We start from the raw sequence: 20,160 nt of genomic DNA, 5'->3' as shown, positions 1-20,160 counted from the left end.
TGTTATGCAGCATTAAGACTGCATCAATGAGTCGCTTGTTACGACTGTTCAATGTACATATATTTGACAGTCATCAGCATACCCTATTCTGACTCACAGGAAAAAGGCAGGAATAGCTTCATTAATCTGAAAATTCTATCAGCCTGAACTGCTTAATGCTCTTTCTTCATATGTAGCTTTCAACTTTACTGCTATTTTGACTCTTGAGCTTTTGATTATTACAATTAGTTATTTCAAAACCCATTAGAAAGTCATTCCTTTTGCTGGGGTACTGTCCTAAGAAGAAGTCCCACTCCATTGCTGGGGTCTGTTGCTAGGGGCAGGAGGAGCTGCCTGCAGGTGAGACAACAACAGGGCTTTGCTCCTGGCACTCCATGGGAGGTGTCCAGGCTGCAGCTCGAGGGGTTTCTCTGCCCCTCCCTGACTCCTGCCATCCCCATCCACCTGTGCCCCAAACACCCATCCTGGCAGCCAGCACCGCTCCTGGCTCCCTGCAATGGCCATGCCTTCTCCCAGTGTGCAGCATCTGTCTGTCCCAGGCTCTCACTTGCAAAGGGTTCTCCTTTTTCAGTCTGAAACTGCCTGGTTTAAATCCCTACCTCCCTATCTCATGGCTAGTCCAGCCTCCTGGTTCCAGTGTTTCTATGCCCTTGCCTAAATTCTTTGCTGATCTCAGCTAACTCTTGCAGCAGCACAGTCACAAAAATACCTAAAAAAAGCACAGTTAGGCAGGATTCTTTCCTTCTTGTATTAATCACATCAACACTTAAAGTACTTTAAACTCCTGGAATTTTGAAAGCTGAAGGAAAGAAACTTTGAAAACGTATACTTTTTAAAAATAAAAACAATACAGCTTTCAAGGTTAAACAGCCAAATTTCACATCCTCCTTTTCTATCAGCTGCTGCTAGATTTACACAGAATTGCTTCTGCATGACAACATTTATCTTCCTCAGTCTTGACAAAAGGAAAGAGACAGCAGACTCAAATACCTTAGGGATCAGAAGTAGCCCAACAGTGACTGTCACAGTCAAATGTGTGTGTGCAAAAAACAGCATCAGCATCCAGTCAGACTGAAGTCTTGAAGCAAGAATGAATCTGAAAATAGAATTCAGGGTTGCAATTCACTGCATTTCTCCAGTGCATCAGATTTAATATCTTTAGTATTCCTTAGGTTTCTGTTCACTGAATGGCCAAACACAACTGGTTTTGTTCTGTACTGCTTTCATACAGACTAAAAATTACATCCATATGCTTTCCCTATATGCTAAAGCTTCAAAACAACTCTGAAAAAAAACCAATCTACAAACCAAAATATAAAAAGAAACAACAGACCTTAAATTATACTGCTTATTCCATCTTTCTCACTGAGCTGTCTTTTTGTTTTGTGTATATTGTCACAGCTTCTTTGGCCCGAGTTATGGCAGCTTACATACATTAAGGAGCTGAAGGGATGGTTTTAGGTTAAGCACATGTACTCTGATGAATTGCAGTGCACTTTATAAACACAGGATGTCCACAGATCACAGCTACCGAGTACAGCTGATAAGCCATTCAAGGGAGAACAGAACTGAAATGCATTTTAGCAGGGAGCAGAGAAATGGTGTTTATTGCAGGAGCACCCAGCTCACTGCTGCAGAGTCCAAGAGCCTGTGAATGCTTGGAAATGAGTGGCTGAACTTCTCAAACAAGACAGTTCCTTGCTGAGCTTTCTAAAGGAGTGGTAGAACAAGCAGTGCAGTTAAAGCTGAAGCATGCTTGGCTTGTCTGCTTTAGTGAACTCCCAAAGATAGAAGCAGTAAGCAGTGCAGCGGATGAACGGATGTACTGCTGGCTTGCATTTCCAGGTTTACAAAAATCATTCAGATAGAAATGACATTTGCAACTTATCCAAGTTCACAGATGCACATTTTGAAGAAGCCTTTGTTAACAGAAATAGTTCTGGCATGAAACACTGCCCTACATGCTGTAATAATACAAGTAATAATTACTTGTTTAAAATTTTGTAAATGCAATATTTTAAGAACACAACAAAATATTCCAATTCATTAATTTCTAGAGAGATGTTGCTTTGGGGTGTGCAGGAATATGCGGAGGCTCAGGCCTGAGATTTAATAAACTGAACACAATTGAACTGATGAAGATGACATGAGAAACTGATGGATGTAACAAATAACAGAGCAAAAAGTGAACAAAAGTTATGAACAGTGCTGTAAGGGATGGCAAGCTTTCACAGGTGGTTAATAGGGAGTCATTTGAAAGATGGCCAAACTTCATTGGTAATTTGATGGACCTTTGAGGGAGCAGAACTTGCAAGGTCAGTGGCACTGATGTAACTATATCAGCAACAGCAGGTAAGATTGTTATTACCTAGCAAATGGCATCACGAATGCCAGATTTGACTACAGATGCAGCAAAACTGACCAACAGGAAAAAGAATAATGAGGGTGGGTTGTTTATTTTGGGAGAAGGCAAGGACTGGGACAGATAGGGGATAAGGTGGGGTGGGGGGGAAACAAGCATGGAAAGAGTGGCATAAAATGGCCAGTGACATGTAAGCAAGTTGTCACTGAGCTCTGCACCTGACCTATCTCCCATCTTCCCATTAAATCCTTCTTATGAGTGATACCACTCTCTCCAAGGTGCATGTGTGCAATTGATCAACAAACTCAGGCAGAACATAGGTGACCACCCCTGGGAAGACCCAAAGTGTCAGAGGAGGAGCAGGAGCAGGCTGTGCGTGTTGGACCTGCACTGGTCCCTGTGGCCAGCCAGGTGCTGTGTGACTGCCCCAATGTGGATTTGCTCAACCTGCAATGGAACCAGCAGCCAGATCCATCAGAGGGGAGAAAGCATCCACGTCCTGATGGCCGCTGGATTTGGTTAACCCTTAACAGATCCAATCCTCAGATTCTGTGAAGGCTGCTTTGCTTGTTTTATGCTCGAGACCTTGACTGATTAAGGTATCCATGCCATACCATGCCTCAATGCAAAATCCCATTTGTAGCAGCCATTAGCCCTAGCAAAGATAGGATTTCTATTTTAATGAGATTTTTTCCATAAACGTTTTGGGTTTCTCAGTAAACTAAGAGAAAGAGAAATGCAGGAATTTAATATTGTGCTGATCTGAAGATAATCCAGAATCCTCTGTTTCTAAAATGGGAATACTTTCAAAGGAAAACAAAATGCAAACAGTTCAAGGTTTTATTTAGTGCTCACATCAATCTTCTATGAGCTTTGGGAGTTTTCAAACTGGATGGCTGCCTTGTAAGTGTCCTTCAAGGCTCCAGTACTTTCAACTTCATGACAATTCAAGTATGTCACATAAATCTAAGTTTTACATTTCTGCCCTTTCAGTTGTATCCAGAACTTGGCATGGAAGATGGAAGAAAAAAAAAAAAAAAAAAGGGTAAGGAAATGAATTAAGAATTGTGCATGCAGAAATGGACGTAATCTCAGGAGGGATTGTGTACATATGTTTTAAATCTTATCTATAAAAACTATGCAATATTTCTTCAACAAACCAGCATGTATCAGACAGATGGGAAAGAATCAATAGGAAATGTACACAAAAAAAAAAAAAAAAAAAAAAAAAAAAAAAGGAAGAATAGGATCAGCGGACCTGCAGGCACAGGATTGTCAATAAGACAAACAGAAAGACTTAATCCCTTTCTGTCTCCTTCATAAGGCATGTCTTAAAATGCCATGTTTTCCCCTTTCCCCCTCTCATCCAAGGTTACTTGCCTCCTGTTCTATTGTTAAAAGAAACTTGCAGCCCAAAAAATAGCTCTGAACTGTATCTTCTAACACAGCTCAACACACAGTTTAGGAATATAAATTAATGGCGAAAAAACTGAGAAACAATCATATTGGTTATAATAAACTCAAAAGCATTGTAAGTGAATTTTACATCTATCAGAATTAAAAAAAAATGCTTCCATCAAATAAAGATTTTTAACAATAACTTTACAAATGTTTGTGTTTGGGAGTATAGATTTTGAGTGCATGTGAGTGTTGAGATACAGGATTACGAAAAAGGGAAGGAAAAAAAATGGCATGCCTGAAAAATGCAGTGAACTGTAAAACAATGATAAGAGAAAAGAGCAGCAGGAAGGAACAGAGATGAAGGATTTGCTTTGCTGTTGTTTACTCAGAAAAAAATCACGAAAGCAAAAATCAAGAAGACAAGGAGCAATGTTAGTGCCAAGACAGACCAAGGAACAGAGAAGAGTATTTGAAGACTGTCAGTGAAGCAATGTAGGAAAAAGAAAAGAAAAAAAATCTTAGTAGATAATGTCTGTTAGAAGGCAAAAGAAGGTGTGAGAATGTCAGAAAAAAGTCTTAAGAGATTTACAAGACAAGATGAAACTCACGTTAACTTGCTCTTTTACATTTTCTAGAATCAATTCATTTTTACAGAGTACTCTGTAGGAAAGCCAGATTTAGTAAATTTTCATGTAGCTCTAGCACAGACCCTTATTTATTTGTTACTTACCCAAATAATTTACAAGAATGAAATGTAAAGCTCATTATAGATTTTAGAAGAAACATGGGCTTTATATTACTGATACAGCATCATATGCATAACATTTTTTTTATGTCAGCATATAAAACACTGCTTCATGCCCAAACCAGTACAATAATCTTAACATATAGCTGCAGCTCACCAATCTGTTCCACACCAGCAAAATTCATACAAAACAACATTCTTACCTGCATTTTTTCTAGGGATACAAAACAGTGAGGGGTATGTAGATGACTGAAGACAGTTGTTTAGCTACACCTAATTTATCATATAATGAATTGTGATCCAAGAAAATATCACCTAACTACACTGAAAAACACCTAATTACAAAATTTCATATTCTTGAATCCCATGGGAACAGTTTTAAGTTTAGTAAGCACTTAATTTGTGGAAACAAATATTTATAAGACCTTCCATTATGGATCCTATCCCATTCACCCATTCTAAGTGGCACCATATGAAACCTGAAAGATAAATGGTTAATTACTAGATCTACAGATCACTTGCCTAATTGTATGGAATATAGCAGAGATAATGAGCTCATTGTGAACTGCAACAGCCATATAACGTGGCTCATGAAATGCTGATGGGACTGTCCGCACTGCATAGCAGAGATAAACACCCCACAAGAGGAATAAAAATTCAGCTGTGAGAAGAACAGAAAGAAATAATTTGCAATTAGTTTTATAGATGGAAGGAAATTTGAAGCACTACAGTATCTTCTGTATGTGTGAGTATCTATGCAAAGACAATACACATGTATATAAGTACTCCCATAGGCATTCAAACTCTTTTGGATATTGTCACTGTACATGATACATTTGGTTTTAATTATACACATATTTTTCCAGATCAGGAACCTTTGCATTCATGGTATTTCAGTTTTTTAATTGACAAACTTATAGACAGTGTCTAAAAATACATTGCTTGCTTTCATAGTCGGTATTACAGAAGTCTGACATCACTTCAAATAACAAGTATTTTTAATTTTAGCTCTGGTTCTTGTTACAGAGACAGACAGAGTGCTACTACCAGACTGTATGCTTTTTAAGACAACACTTTCATTTCAAAGGTTTATAACTTAGATAAAACAAAATATTTTGTGTTAAAAAATTCCTCTGTTCATGATAGTTAATTCTGCTGGTACCCACAGTATGACGAGTCACTTCTGAGATCTAATGCACTTAAAACAAGTGATTATTTCTGTTAAGAGAAAAATGAGTAAAGGAAGAAAAGAGGAAAAGTAGGGTGTCTGGATCAGCCTAAATGATTCAGTTAGAGATAGCTCATCTGCACCCAGCAGTATGCTGACTTCAGCTCCCAGTGGACAGCCTGATGTGACATAATTTTGATCTTGATATGAATGAAGTGATTTCCTAACCACCTTGAAAAAACTCCCAGAAAAAACCCCTGCAGCTCTGTCATGTGGCTATGACTAGAGCTGGTGTCAGTCCCTCTTGCCTTGCAGTCTGGGTTGACAATGGCTGGAAGTGTTTGAGTCTCACCCAGCAAAGTGCAGTTCCATTTTAGACCCCTGCAAAGCCAGCACTGCTCCAGATGAGCTTCGGAAACAAGACATACACTGCTTATGTCTTGTTGAATTTTATCAATTAAAACTACAATCAAATGCAATATAAAAGAAAATTAATTCTGTTTCAGACTTATTTTTGCCAATATTTTTTCTATACTGTAACTAAACCAGAAGATCAGTGACATGACCCTGTGGAAGTGATCAGCAAATAATGGTTTCACTATCGACACAAAAGGTTGTGACCCCCACCATTAACAACACACTAAAATATAACATCAGCACTTGATATCTCCTTAGAACAGGTCCTCCAGTTCCTCCACTTTTAGTAGTCCATGACTGCTGTAACTTACCTATAATATATTGTTATACCATTTTGAAACTTCTAATTTTGCTATGAATTCCAGCTAAAATCAATAAGAAACAACTCTGGATAAAATTAATTCAATTACATAGAACTTTCTGCGCTATGACAAGAGTTCAGTTTGAACTCTGAACAATACTTTGCACATTTCTTAATGAAAAATACATGTCCTATCTCCAAGATCATAACCTTTACTAGAACACATCCTTCATAGACTCAGCCTTACCAGTTACATAAACCTGAACATCTGAAGGGGCATAATCCATCCATACTGCTGTTTTTCTGTTCTTCCACACCAAATCCTAACAATAATAAACTTTTTGATCTTTTGACTAAGTAATAGTATGATTTGAGGCCTAAGTGAGTGCCAAAATAAAAACATCTTGATATTAATCTGCTGAGACTGTGTGTCTCAGCCTGGTTTTGAGCTCAACAAAAGCACACATGCAGATATGTTTTTCCCAAATTTCTCACACAGTTGGGCAAACTGGCTGCTACTTCCATTTAATTTCTAGATAATTAGCTATGATATGAATGAAGTCTATAATTCTGGTTTCTTAAAAACTCCTGCACAGAATGACTTACCAAGGCATCTTGATCCTGAAGTCTTTCCTGACCAAGTGGAATACAAATTTGGCTTCAACGAAATAAGAATAAAGGTTTTTTACAAATCTTACCAGTTTGGGTCTTTTTCTTTCAGTAGTTGTATCACATATGGCACATCATGCCACTGAAATGTATTGCTCTTCAAATGACTGTAATTTATTGCTTTAATTGCTCCATAATGATTTAGAAGAAATTGAAAAGCAGAAAATTGTTAGAATTAGGCTGCTAAAGCCAGATCAGTATATCTTACTGTCCTGTCTTCTGTGGAACTCCTTCATACTATTACTGTTCAGCAGGGCTCCTCTCCTTACTTTTAGAAGAAAAAATAAAATTTCTGTACTTTTGAATTAGTGGGCTTTGGTGGTTTTTTTTGGTTTGTTTTGTTTTGTTTTGTTTTGGTTTGGTTCTTCTTTTTTTTTTTTATTTTTTTATTTTTTTATTTTTGCATACAGAGCAAATGAAAATGAAAAAAACATACTTCAATTAAAAAAACAACAAACCCTTACAACCCAAATATTCTAACTAGCTGAGCTAACTAGGAAGGTAGGTAGCATCTGATCTCCAGATCTGCTTAATTCTGAAAATTTCAGTTTTCAGTTTCACAATCATAGTTACAAGGAGTTATTAAGACAAGAGGCAATTTAAAAGCGTTAATATACTTCAGCATAACAGTAGTTTGTACCATTCATGGCATAATGCTTTTAGAAAAGCTTTACATTTAGAGCAGAGTTGGCATTCCTGTCTGCAGATAATAATTACTGTGACATCTGGTATGGAACACAAATACGGAAGAGCTCTTAAAACATAAGGTAAAATAACAGAGCTCTTTACTTGCTAAGACCAACATTACAATAATTTCATCAGCAATGACAAAACAAAACAGACTGATAGAAAACCAATTTATTATCTAAACCACTAATTAAACAGCTTAAATGTATCATGTAAAAGTTGTGTTTGGGGGGAAGGTCAAGCTCCTATAATTAGCTACAGATCGTTAGTGCAATTTGCAACAAAAACCTGAAGGTGTTATAAATTTTTGCTGTGTTGTTTTCCTACATAGCCTTTTTACTTTCTCAATATAAGGTAAGGTAACATATTAATGTATTTATTACTCCAATGAATAACAAAGATATAACTAACAATACACAGACAGACAGACAGACAGACAGATAGATAGATAGATAATTGAGAACATCTGGCCATGCAGCAAGGTTCTAATGTACAATTCATCTCTGATTAGGTTGTTTATGGGACACCAATGATTGCTTTGCACCAAGTATATTTATTGGTCAAAATCTGTGAAATGTGATATGAAATTTCTATTTGGCTTGCTGAATAATTTTCCACTAAAAGTCTGGTGTAGAAAAATGACTTTCTGACCACTAAGGGAATATCTTAGCATACTGCATACCTGTAAAGCTCAAAACACATGATCTTATTCCTATGATTTGGCACAAGGCCTATAAATTATCCCATTTCACATATTAAGCACAAAACCAGAAAAACGTTCCTTTCCCCTTCTGAAAAAATTATGGAAATTCCTAGGAGAGAGAGCTGCCAACTGTTCTCTGGACAGAAAACGCAGAATCGAAACAATAAAACATAAAAGAGCTCTGAAAAACCCTTGCAGTAGTTATTCTATAATTGTCCAAAACAGGCATTCAGATTTGGAAGAAAATCTCTGATAGATAAGAGATTAAGAAAAGGAACAGTTACTTTAAAGGCATAAATGTATGCAGATATGAATGAAAGGAAGGAGATGAAAATGAAAAGTGACCTCAATATGTCATGTGCACAAATGACTTAGTCTTTAAATATCTCTCTTAGTCACTACCTACTTCTTATCCACGGAACCTTTTATCTGGTCCTTGCATTATCTGATCAACCTGCTTAGTATATTCGCTGGTGTTTAAAAACCAGGATTCTTCCTTGTCTTCATGATGCTGATTATATTTTTAGAAAATGAAGCAATTTGGAGTACTTAGCTTGATCATCCAATACACTGGCCAGACTCCCCTGATGTCACCGGCCTGTTACAACAAAGAGTGTGCCATGCCTACTCACCTGAGATCTTTTTAGGCCACTGCTCATATTCTGCATCTTCTGATAATGGAGGACAATGATATATATCCACAGTTTGTGGTATGTATCTGCTTTGCAGAAAAGGATGAACTCAGTGTTGTTATTACCAACTTAATCAAACTTTCTCAAAAGATCTGGGTTAATATATTTTCTAGGATTTGCTAAAAATGCAGTGGTCTGTGCTGCTCTGAGCAGAAGGAAATCCCCATCGCTGCTTTCACTCCTGCTATGCAGATGTCTGTACTTTAGCTAATCAAGGCTGCCTAATGAAGAAAGCTCTGCAATTTGTTGCAAATGACGTTTGGATCTCTAGTGAATGACAGGAAAGACTGCAAGGGGGGAAAGTGGTCTAGCACACATGTACAACTAACTTCTAAGGCTCCTATGAATATGAAAAAACCCCATTTGAGGACCCCATTCAATCCAAACTTTGCAGAAGTGATAATTTTTTGCAGAAGTGGGAGCATTTTTCTTGCTATTTGGGTGCCAAATAAGCATTTTTTCCTGTGATTTGCAGCAAAAATAAGCATGTAGGGCTGTATTTGTAGCCAGTGAGACCATACTGCAAATGCTGCAAATATATTTGACTAAGTTCTGTAACTGAGCCAAAGGCATTGCAACATGGACAACCACATTAAATGGACCATATAACCCTAATCTCACTGTGCCTCAGCTCTGCCTGTGTAAAATGGGGATAATGCCACCCTGCCATTGCAGGACAGCAGTGTAAATAAATTTACCCATGTTTGTGAAGAGCTTAAGTCCTAAACTGTGGGTTTCCTTCCTGCCATGGTCAGGAGAGGAAAGTGAATTATTTCAGACTGTCCTGGTTGCTTTTCAGTCCTCCTACCCTGGCAAAAATGCCTTTCTCTTCATTCTCTCTTCATGCCAGCCCCTTGGTGAAGATGGCTGTGGGCTCCCTGGAGCCAGGACATCCATTCCTGTGCTTGCTTGCACTCTGCTGTCCAGAAGCTACTTGCAGAAAGAAGACAGCCCTAAAAGATTAAAGCCCATTTTCATGGCTCTGTATGAAGCTTTATTGTCGGACTGCACTTACTTGTTTAAAAAGCACCACCACAGGCAAAACCAGGCCATGGCTCCCCAGGGATGGTGACATTAAAGGTGTGACTTGCCTATGTTAGTATTCTGAACTCTACACTGTTGGTAAAATAGTACTGTTCCAACAATTATACCATTTTTTCTCCAGGTTTTAAACTCTAATTACTGATTACCACTTTACTTACATTCATAACACAGCTATGGCAACTCATCTATTTCTCTACCACCCTTCACTACATTTTAAATCCCATTTACTGAAATGAAGTGAGCTATGGATCTGGAAGTGCAGCTCTTCCATCCGTTCATTCACTCAGGGTGCCAGCTGGAGCTGAGCATGCACCCTTTTAAAACTGGAAAAAATTGTGTCCTCAATTGCTCCTGAGTTTCCAGCCAACGCAATCTCTTTCTGCATCGCTGTGTCCAATCTCCCACCTGGAGAGTTGCACCATGTCATAGGAGAAGCTTTTTTCTTCAGCTGAAAGGATTTTCATATATTTCAATGAACTGTGATTACAAGTCTTTAGTGTTGAGTTATTCCTAGCAAATTATAAATTACCAGAGGTTTATCTGTCTCTCCCACCATCTCTCAGCATCATTTTAATTAGCTATGCACAGCAATAAAGACAGCTATTTGTGGAGAAAGAATTGATGGTGCCAGATTCAGACTTTTTTCCTTCCAGAACTTCCATGGCCTGTGGCTATGAAGGCTGAGAAAGAAGAGTGGGGTCTTTGGGCTGCTGGGAGGCACAGCATACACTGTCCTCCCCACTGCCACAAGACTGCCTTGGCAGGTCTATTCAAAGTGATAAAAGGGACATGCAGACCATGCTCTGTGGGTCCCATGGCTTCAGGATGCCCTAGAGATGGCTTTTGCGGGCAGTGGAACATATCCACTGACTTGAGTGTGAGCAACAGACCTAGGAGTCTCACTGCACTAAACACACACCAGTCTCAGGTCTCTAGGAGCTCCTCTCATTTATGCACTTCTTTTAGCCCTTATACTCCTGCATTTTCTTAATTCCTCTAGACAGATGTGCTGTCCTGCCGTATGATTTCCATAGCTCACTGTCATTATTAAAGTCAGCTGGACACTCTTCTTGTCTCCATGTGCCCCATCATCCTCTTCACTTGTGTGTGGATGAAAGAGGGAGAACAGGGTTAGCTGAAAACTGGCTGAGTGTGAGGCCTCTTCTCGCACATCTTCAAGAAGATGCAAGCAAATGCCAATGGCATCCAAAGTATATGAAGTGCTGGAAAGATTTGGAGCAGTACTAGTAGTGGACTCCAAAAAGAGTGGTGCAAAGACAAGAGGAAGTCAGAGCACCTTCCAGCCTCTCCCAAACCACAGGGGACTTGCAGAAGCAACTAAATATGGCATTCACCAATACATAAACATGCAGCCCAGGCAACACAAACATGGTTTCCTGAGCAAAAATATTTTGTAGAAATCATGCCTAAATAAAGGATATGGGATTTCACTTATCATGTAACAGGTAACAAGAAAAAGTGTGGCAATGCAACTCAAACTCCTGAGCCTGGGGGGGGTCCAGCAGCACTCCCCATCTTTGGTGCTGTCCCTCATACTCTTCCAGATTTACCTTATCCTAGAGCTGAGTGACATAAAACTGCACACAGTGCTGGTGATGGGGGCTGTGGAAGGACTGAGGTATACAGGGTGACAAACCAAAGAAAAGAGACAGAGCTGAAGGTACTTTGTAAAACACTTCTTTTCCTATTATTGCTGCAAACATTTTATACATCCCTGGCCTTATCACTTAGAATAAGCTTTTCACAAGTGATCACTATTTTTACATGATACATTTTTTTAGTATCTAATGTGAGAAATGAAGCCAGATCCATACCAGTGCTGAATTCTAAGCATCTCCTGGTTGTGCTTTCCATAGAGGAGGCTATAAACAGTACTCTGAAAAATCAGTCCCTTGATGTCTCAAGACAGACACTAAAAATGGGTAATTTTGGCTTTGATCTTTGTACATTGATGCTAAGAGGAACATGTTTAAAAACGCCCATTTGAAAACACACAGTTCTTTATTCATTACGTGCTCTGAACATCACATCCCAAATATGGCATAGGGCCACATCAAATGGGGATAACAAAAAGAAATAATAATCACTCATTCACTGAATGCAGCAGAGGGCCTGTAGAAAATTTAATAGAAGGGCCTCATAAGGACATAATACAATGCCCTAGCTCAAAACTATACAGGCAGTCCTAATGTCCAATTTGTCCAAGCCTGTCCTGGCAGCTCATGCCCTCTCTAGATGCAAAGATTGTATATGTTAAATATCAACAAATGAACAGTGGGAGGGAGTTCTTCAGGGAACAGTCCAAAAATACTCACTTTGTTCCTCTTCCTGGCTGACAGCATCAAATAATTATGAGGAAGTGTCATATTTGAAACTCTCCTGATGCCCAAGACCCAAAGCATGACCTAAGGATGTGTGGGTCATGGCAGCAGCTCAGCATAATGGAGCAGCACTGCTCCTGCCAGCCACAAATCAAACAGCTGCAGGGGAAAAACACCTCCCTGTGCTTAGTTAATACCTGTCATTCACTTTTGGTCTAAATAAAAACTGAAAAACACACACAGAATGCATGGTGGATTTTTACAAACTTTCCTATCTGTTCGGAGTAGAACTGGCCCTGTTGAAGTCAGGAACATTCACCTGTCAACATCCACCTCTGCTTTTGTGCTTGTGCATGCATGTTTATCTCTCTGCCTGCCTTTGTCTCCTCCCTGGGGCTTTGTTCATTAAACTTATTATATTGTCTCTTTTTCTAGTTTCTGGGAAGCTCTTAAATCCTGTGCCAACACCCATTACACTTACAGGATGTCTTCCCCTCAGGATAAAGAACAATAGTTTGATTTGCAACACTACAAGCCCTTAGGTACCAGAAGTTTATCACTTGGAGTTGTTTTCTAAGTCAAAATCTGATGGTGACAGGTAGAGGTATAAAATATATTCAGACCATAGGAAAAAGGCTTTGTGGTGAGTATTTTCTTCTTCTGAGAAAGGCCTCAGGTCTTTCTCTGCAATCTCAGACTGTCAACCATGCCGTGGCTTTTCAATGAGACAGATGCCCTGACCTTGAAAGGGATGGAGAAACTAATACAAAGGAAATAAAAGAATAAGGCAAGTAACAAATAAGCTACCCACACACATTCAACCCTAAGGAAAATACACACTAACTTACAAACCCAAAGAAAAATACACAGTAACTTACATTACATTATGTAGATAAAATAAGATTTACTGAACACTAATTTTTCTCATCAGCATATCACAGAGTACAGAGGCAATGCCAGAAATAGTGATAACCCTTGTGTGTAAGTCCCCATGTCTCTCACAGAGACCATCCTCTTAAACTTAATGGAAATGTAAATATAAAACATTCACTGCAATAAAAGTCTCCAGAGATAGAGTCTAAGTAGCGTCATTAGTATGGAAAATGCTCCATAAATCCCGATTCCAATAATCTCTGGTAGCATAAAGGATTCATCTCATTATGACTTTCTAGCAGAGCCTTGTTAATTCTCACTTCACCAATCTGTGACCTTGAAAATTCCCTGTCTGCATTTCAGTGAAGTGTTGACAGCCGAGTGAAACAGGGAAGAATTCCAGCAAGGGCTACAAGTGACAGAATGTATTGCAAAACACTCACTAGATTTATATAAAATACTGTGCCTGGCTAACTTAAATGAAATAGCAAGTCTTTAATACAATACCATCCACCATTTTAATTTTAGGATTTGAAACCAAATAGCAGAATCTATCAATTAATTTTTTTGCATATTATATTTTGCAAGGGTGCTGCCATAGGAACAAAAAAAATTCTGTGTTAAGGACATTCCTTCTGACACATTTCTGAGATTAAGTATCTAAGTTTGGGACCAGTTCCTATTGACTGCAAGCTTTTCAGGCTGCTATTGGCAATAAAAATCTTGAAGTCACATGCATGCACAAATACACACGTATAAATAAATATGTATATAGACCACATATGCTGCTACAGTCTTATAGGTGCACATCTCCTGGTACCACTAATATGACTGCATAGTTTATTGAAGAGTTGCATAATTCTTTTTATGAGGTAGCTTGAGTAAGAAGACAAAATGACCGAACAAAAGAAATTCTGCCCAATTAGCCAGGCTCGAGAGCTCACTTTGGTTCTACTACCCCAAGTGTATTTCAAAAAACATTAAAAACTCTTCTAAATGTAAACACACCTTAAAAAAACTATCTTTCCTTTTTTTTTCAAAACTAGGCAGACAGCAACTTATGTATTTTCTTGCCAAAAGACACAATTGATCATAATTGGGCATTAAGATCTGAACTGTTAATCACTACACCATCAGAATTATAAAACACAGAGACTAAAAACATTTGTTGTCATTATGCAAAAACCACCACTATCAAAATACTAATAAAACGACACTGTCAAATGCACCAAAATTTTGATCCAAAATGGATTAGTGCAGATGACATAAGTGTTTCACATTTAATTATTTTTTTAAATTTTACAACATCTCTGGCAATACTACTATTCCATTACTGCAAAGTACACCCTCCAAAATGACCCAAATTGAGATGCTCCTTTCTACTCCTTTCTGCATGGTTTACCAGTGAGCATATTGACAGATGGGGTACCCCAGTGCCTGACTGCCTCTGAGATCTTACAGAAAGGAGACAAAAGCAGAGCACAGGGGCACCCTGGAGCCATGGAAGCTCCTCAGTGAAGCTGGCAGCACTGTTTTGTCATATACTGACTTTCTGTACTCCAGTCTCTGAGAAAACACTTCTGTCCATCTCATTTGCACTCTCACATGGAGAAGCCACCATTACCTCTCCCTAATCCTCAGTAACAAAGCTCTGTCAGTGGCATGTCCATGGGAGAAGCAGAGAAAGGGCAGAAAAGCAGGAATTTATTTCAGATTTCAAAACACTGAAGTATTTGAGACAGCAGGTGGCTAGCCTGGGCTATACAAGAAACACTGGCTTTAGGTAAAAGCAGTGTGTGGGAGAAAGCACATTACCTGCTCTGCTTTATATGACTTCTGCAGTGTCGTTTTTAGCACCTGCCTATTCCATGCACTAAGAGCACATCTAACAAATACATCAAGTTGGTGCATTTGATGTTCATTTCCTGTTCCCTGTACTTTGATACCAATTTCTGTAAGGTTATGAATGAGTGGCATTGGAAGTTCTTTCCCTCCTCACACAAGAATTCTGCTCAGTTCTGTGGTGCAAAATCAAAAAGCCTTCATTAAACTAGTCACAATTTCTCACTGCAATAGTAGAAGAACCATTGAAGAGCTTCAACAGTAGAAGAGCTACTTCTTCCTTCTGCCTTAGAAGATGAAATGTCTTGACCACCCACCACTTTATTACTACAATCCAAGTTACAAACCTTTGAAAGTCATAGAAGTGTCAGCATATTTTGTTTTACTTCTCAGCCCATTTAAAAAACATATATGCTGATATTTTACTGTCACAGTTCTCATATATTAGGCAATCTGACAAAACTTTAAGATATTCTAAAAGAAGAAAAATTAAAAGGCAACCAAGCTTTGTTTTAAAAATTAAAGATAAGCTAGAAAATGAACATACCAACAGCCATCATGTAATCCCAGCGGTCTATGAGGCACATATTGAAGATCAGATGGTCAGATGTTTGCCCTTGACCAATGAGTGGAATGTTTCTCTCCAAATTTTGGGTTATTGCAGAAGTCCAGCCAATGAGAAACCAAAAGACTACCAGAAGAATAACAGACAGCATCCTCATCACTCTCCCACCTGTCATGTATGGGATACGCTGAGCTGTTCGGGACAGGAATACCTTCAAAACCCTGAAAAATTCAGACAGTGCAGAATTAAAAGGAGAAGTAGTAGTGTCACAGGAATTAGACTTTCATTTTATTTGGGTACCACATTATTTAAAAAACAAATCAACAGTCTTTCCTCTGACAGTGTGTACAAGAATGAAGTTTGGAACATTATTACTTTCATATTAATCATATTTAAATGGAACTGATTGCTGCCCAGAGAGTGTTATATAGCAATAATAGAAAATATTAGCTATGCTTATGTTAGAGACATGTCTTTACAGGCTGTCTTGTCAAGTTGTTTTGTACATTCCATCTCCCAGTGGAAAACTTCTGTCTTTGAAAGATGAAAGGTCATTTCCATAAACCAGAAACCATGTATGTGAGATTTTATTCTGTTTTTATGCTGTCTGCTCATCCCCAATCCTACAATTTCCAAAGAACAAACTAACACATCTGAGATATTTTTCCCACTGATGCTGCTGAGACAATAACCTATCATCATAGAAATAACTGTGGAAGGCACTTTGCTAATTAAATGGGGTTTGATTTGTGTAGAGGCAACAACATGTTTTTTGAGCTAGGACAGAACCATTGTAAGAAAAGCCACACCACACATCAAGCACTTACACCATTTAACAGCTACTGAACATGTAAAACTTCAAAAATAATTGCACTTATTATTAGGATAAATCTACTCCCACCAAGAACTGTTCAAGGAAATAGCACCTGCATTTTCTACCCATCCCCACCTGCTAATGCAGAAAAAGATCAGGAGCATGAGAACAAGCAAAAATTGAGGAAATCCCCTTGGGAAGAGGGAGTAGTTTATTCTTCATGTAGCACAAAATATCTCTCCTGCACCATGGGATCTGCCAGAAGCATCTTCTGGGAGCATTGCAGTGCTCCTGCCTTGGCCCTGCTAAGCTAACAAGGATGAGCCCTGAGGAAAGGCTGTTGTGGAAGTTTTTATGTACCCAGACCATTAGAAGCAGATGAGCTGAAGTTTAAAGTCTGCTTTAAACTGAGGTGAGGAGTCTTTTTCACTTTTCAAAGTGAAAAGTTCAACTGTTTCAGTGATTTTGTCCTCAAAACCACAGCGGTTCCTGACTCCTGAGCATGACAATATCCATTCTTGATATCCACGATGAGAAAACTATCACTGAGGTTTTGGGATCATGATTATTTTTTTTCCTAAAGTTGATTTTTTGTCAGTGCTTAAGCAATTTCAGTGTACCAAGCATCAATCCGCCTCCCAAGACATTTACAACCAGGCCATTCTTTTTAGCAATATAAAATCACACTTCAGATTAAAATTTATGCTTATATTTGCCTGAGAGAAGGCAGAAGCAACCAGTGTTGCCTCTCAAAAAACTAATAGAGCAGAGTCTTTAAAGGCAGAAGCACAAAAGGTTTTCCACATCCATAACAATGAATCAGCATTTGACTACAAACACAGACTTCACAGTGTGCATTAGGTGAAGCCAGAGGTCTGAATATGTTCAACATTATTCAGCTGTTTCCCTCCCAACAGTCCCTCCACAGGGAGTCACAGTTTTTGATCTTTCCATGTTTGATAGATGTTCTGCTCTCCCTTTACAGATGCTAAGTGCCTCATGTTGGAAGCAGACTCCCAAAGACTTCATCCCAGAGAGGCAGAAAACTCCACAGAGGCAAGGCAGGCCACTTCCCCCTGCATTGCTCAGCCACAGCACTACTGTTCCAGGGCAGCACTGCTGAACCCTTGTTTTCTAAACACTAAATTCCTAATTTTTTCTAAAATCAGGAAGTAAAGGCTTCCCTTCTCCCTGTTTTGAATTCTGGTCAGTGGTTAGCTCCTCTGAAGGGAAGAAAAATGCATTTTTTTTGTAATGAACTGGAAAATTTCAAAGTTATAGTTTGTCATTTGAGAAAAATCTCATCATACTTTTTTATGAATGTTTAATTATTACAGAAATCACACAAACCAGCTGAGAACTATTAGAAATTTTTTGTGTTTTGACTCCAAAGTATATTCTTGATGATTCTGCTGAAAGCCAACATGTGAGCCTATTTTGGGCATAATAAGGCAGAATCCATTAGATTTTTTTTCATTACTAGTTCATTAACTGCTGCCTGGGAGACAGCTTTCTAAGGGAGAGGTGTGGGCTGCTGTTATATTTAGCTAAAGCACAGTGAAACAAATAATATTTTGAAATACAACTGTCAAATCCCCTCCAATTTGGATCAAATCACATTTCTTTTTTCCCCTTCTTCTTCACAAAAATAAGCATCCCCCAACACAATCCTTTCTACCTTGGACTCGTAGGCTTTCATGTAAGCCAACTTTTACACTTCTTTTTTCAAACATTCTTTTTTCTGAAAAGCTGTAAAAAAGTTGGGTAATGTAATGTTGTAAATCTCCTTTTCAGAGGTTCTGGTATAAAAGCAGTCAAGCAGAACACAAGCTACCAAGTTGCAATTCCCTCATCCTCCTGCCACAGTGTGAATCCAAAGCCTCACTGCTCACCACCCCAGCATTGACTTACATGCTCTGTCTGCTCTCACCTTCTATGTATTATTGAACATGTATCAAAGCAGAGACAACTGCCCAGGAGTTCCTCTCCCAATGGCACATCTCACCAGACTGGAGGGTCATTATCTTTCCTGTACATCTGACTCATACTATCAAAGTTCACTGTAAAAAAGTTGAATCACTGTAGTGTGAGACCAGACTGCCTCAGCAAACACATGGTGTTTGATTACTGGTACCCTCTGTCAGAAAACAGGGGAATTCTTGATTCAAATCCCTGCCCTGATTCCTGGGTAGACAATGTTCAAACCTGCCTTTTCCACACTGCACAATATCTCTATATTGGGTCAAACTAGGTATTGAACAAACAAAAGAGAATTCTTACAGGGAGGCAAGAAGTGGGGCTGGTGGGCTGCATTGCTGCTAGGAAACCAAATATGTCCTGGGTCATCCTTGGCACTGAAGCCAACTGGCAGAGAACAGCCAGCATCCATACTATTACCCTTAGCATTACAATTTGGCAGGATAGAGGATGGAGTCCCAGTGCCCAGGAATGTTCTCAGATGCTACTTAATTTATGAATATAGATGTAGCCCCAGATTCAAGTTCCTGGGCAAATTAATGTTTAATTATGAGTACCAAGTAAGGAAAACTGGACAGACTCCTTCCCCTGTCCTATTCTGCAGATAAAATTACTGGCAGAGCCAGTCAGTGCCCTGGTAGAGGCTCGGGGGTCTGTTTCAGACATATGGTCTTTGATCTAAAGCAGAAGAGGAAACTTAACCATGTTCCTCAGCATCTTCTAGATATACTCCCATCTAAAACCAGCACTTGCAATCCACTTTTCTGCCGTGTTATTGGATAATTGAACAATCATTTCCAGTGACATGTCATCAGCACTGTTTATAGGCAGATCAGACAGAACACTGCAATGTGTTCTACCTGCTTTTCTGGAAGACACAGCTGCCTTCGAGCAAAGCTTTGACTCACAGACAGCTACAGCCAGGGTTAAAGCTGATATGCAACAGCCATTCCTTTTACAGAGTAAACAGAAGGTGCAGTTTAGGCTGAATGAACTGCCTGGAGACCACGGCACATAACTCCCAACTCTGCTGGCTGCACCATCAAGTCTGGGGAGAATTAAGCTACATGGTCTGAGGATTTTCTTTGGGTTGCCTAGCTCTGTATAAATGGAGAAGGGGAGGGCTTGGTTGCAAACACTGAGAGCCAAGGGAAGCCCAGCAGTGGGAAGGGAAGTGATGCTGCAAGTGGATCTGAGGCAGAGGGACAGAGCCCGCTGGCTCACAGGACAGGCTGGGATCACCAGCTTGGAAAATCAAGTGAAGCATGTGGCTGCTGCTGCTGTAGTTATATCCTAAGATTCAATGTGTAACCTTAGAAAATAAATAAAACCATATTAAATTTTCATGTCATATCAATGAAAAGATTGCCCCCAAACTACCAGTGACTGCATAAACAGCAGGAACAACAGGTGAAGGATCCTGCTTTGACAGCAATGACCTGGCACAATTTGTTTATTTTTTATTTCCAGCATCTGTCATTTTGTGACTCTACTGAGTCATTCTGTCAAACTGCTCTGTTCCAGACTGGTGATTTTCATTATGATACAAAAGCTACAT

At 39.1% G+C, this 20,160-nt stretch overlaps 1 protein-coding gene across 1 annotated transcript in view; it reads right to left on the bottom strand.

Moving 5' to 3' along the window:
- The window catches only part of GPR158 (G protein-coupled receptor 158), a 180,792-nt gene that overhangs the window by 7,520 nt on the left and 153,112 nt on the right, over positions 1-20,160 (bottom strand). Inside the window, exons 7-9 of the mRNA XM_056483286.1 lie at positions 15,794-16,032; positions 5,031-5,169; positions 991-1,096 (exon numbers count right to left, since the gene is read on the bottom strand). Coding sequence (XP_056339261.1) covers positions 991-1,096; positions 5,031-5,169; positions 15,794-16,032 — 484 coding nt within the window. The remainder of the gene's footprint in view (positions 1-990; positions 1,097-5,030; positions 5,170-15,793; positions 16,033-20,160) is intronic.

The sequence above is a fragment of the Oenanthe melanoleuca genome, chromosome 2, assembly GCF_029582105.1.
Source record: "Oenanthe melanoleuca isolate GR-GAL-2019-014 chromosome 2, OMel1.0, whole genome shotgun sequence".
Classification (NCBI taxonomy): domain Eukaryota; kingdom Metazoa; phylum Chordata; class Aves; order Passeriformes; family Muscicapidae; genus Oenanthe; species Oenanthe melanoleuca.
Note: the sequence above shows the minus strand (reverse complement) of the source record. Positions and strands in the feature narration are given on the sequence as shown.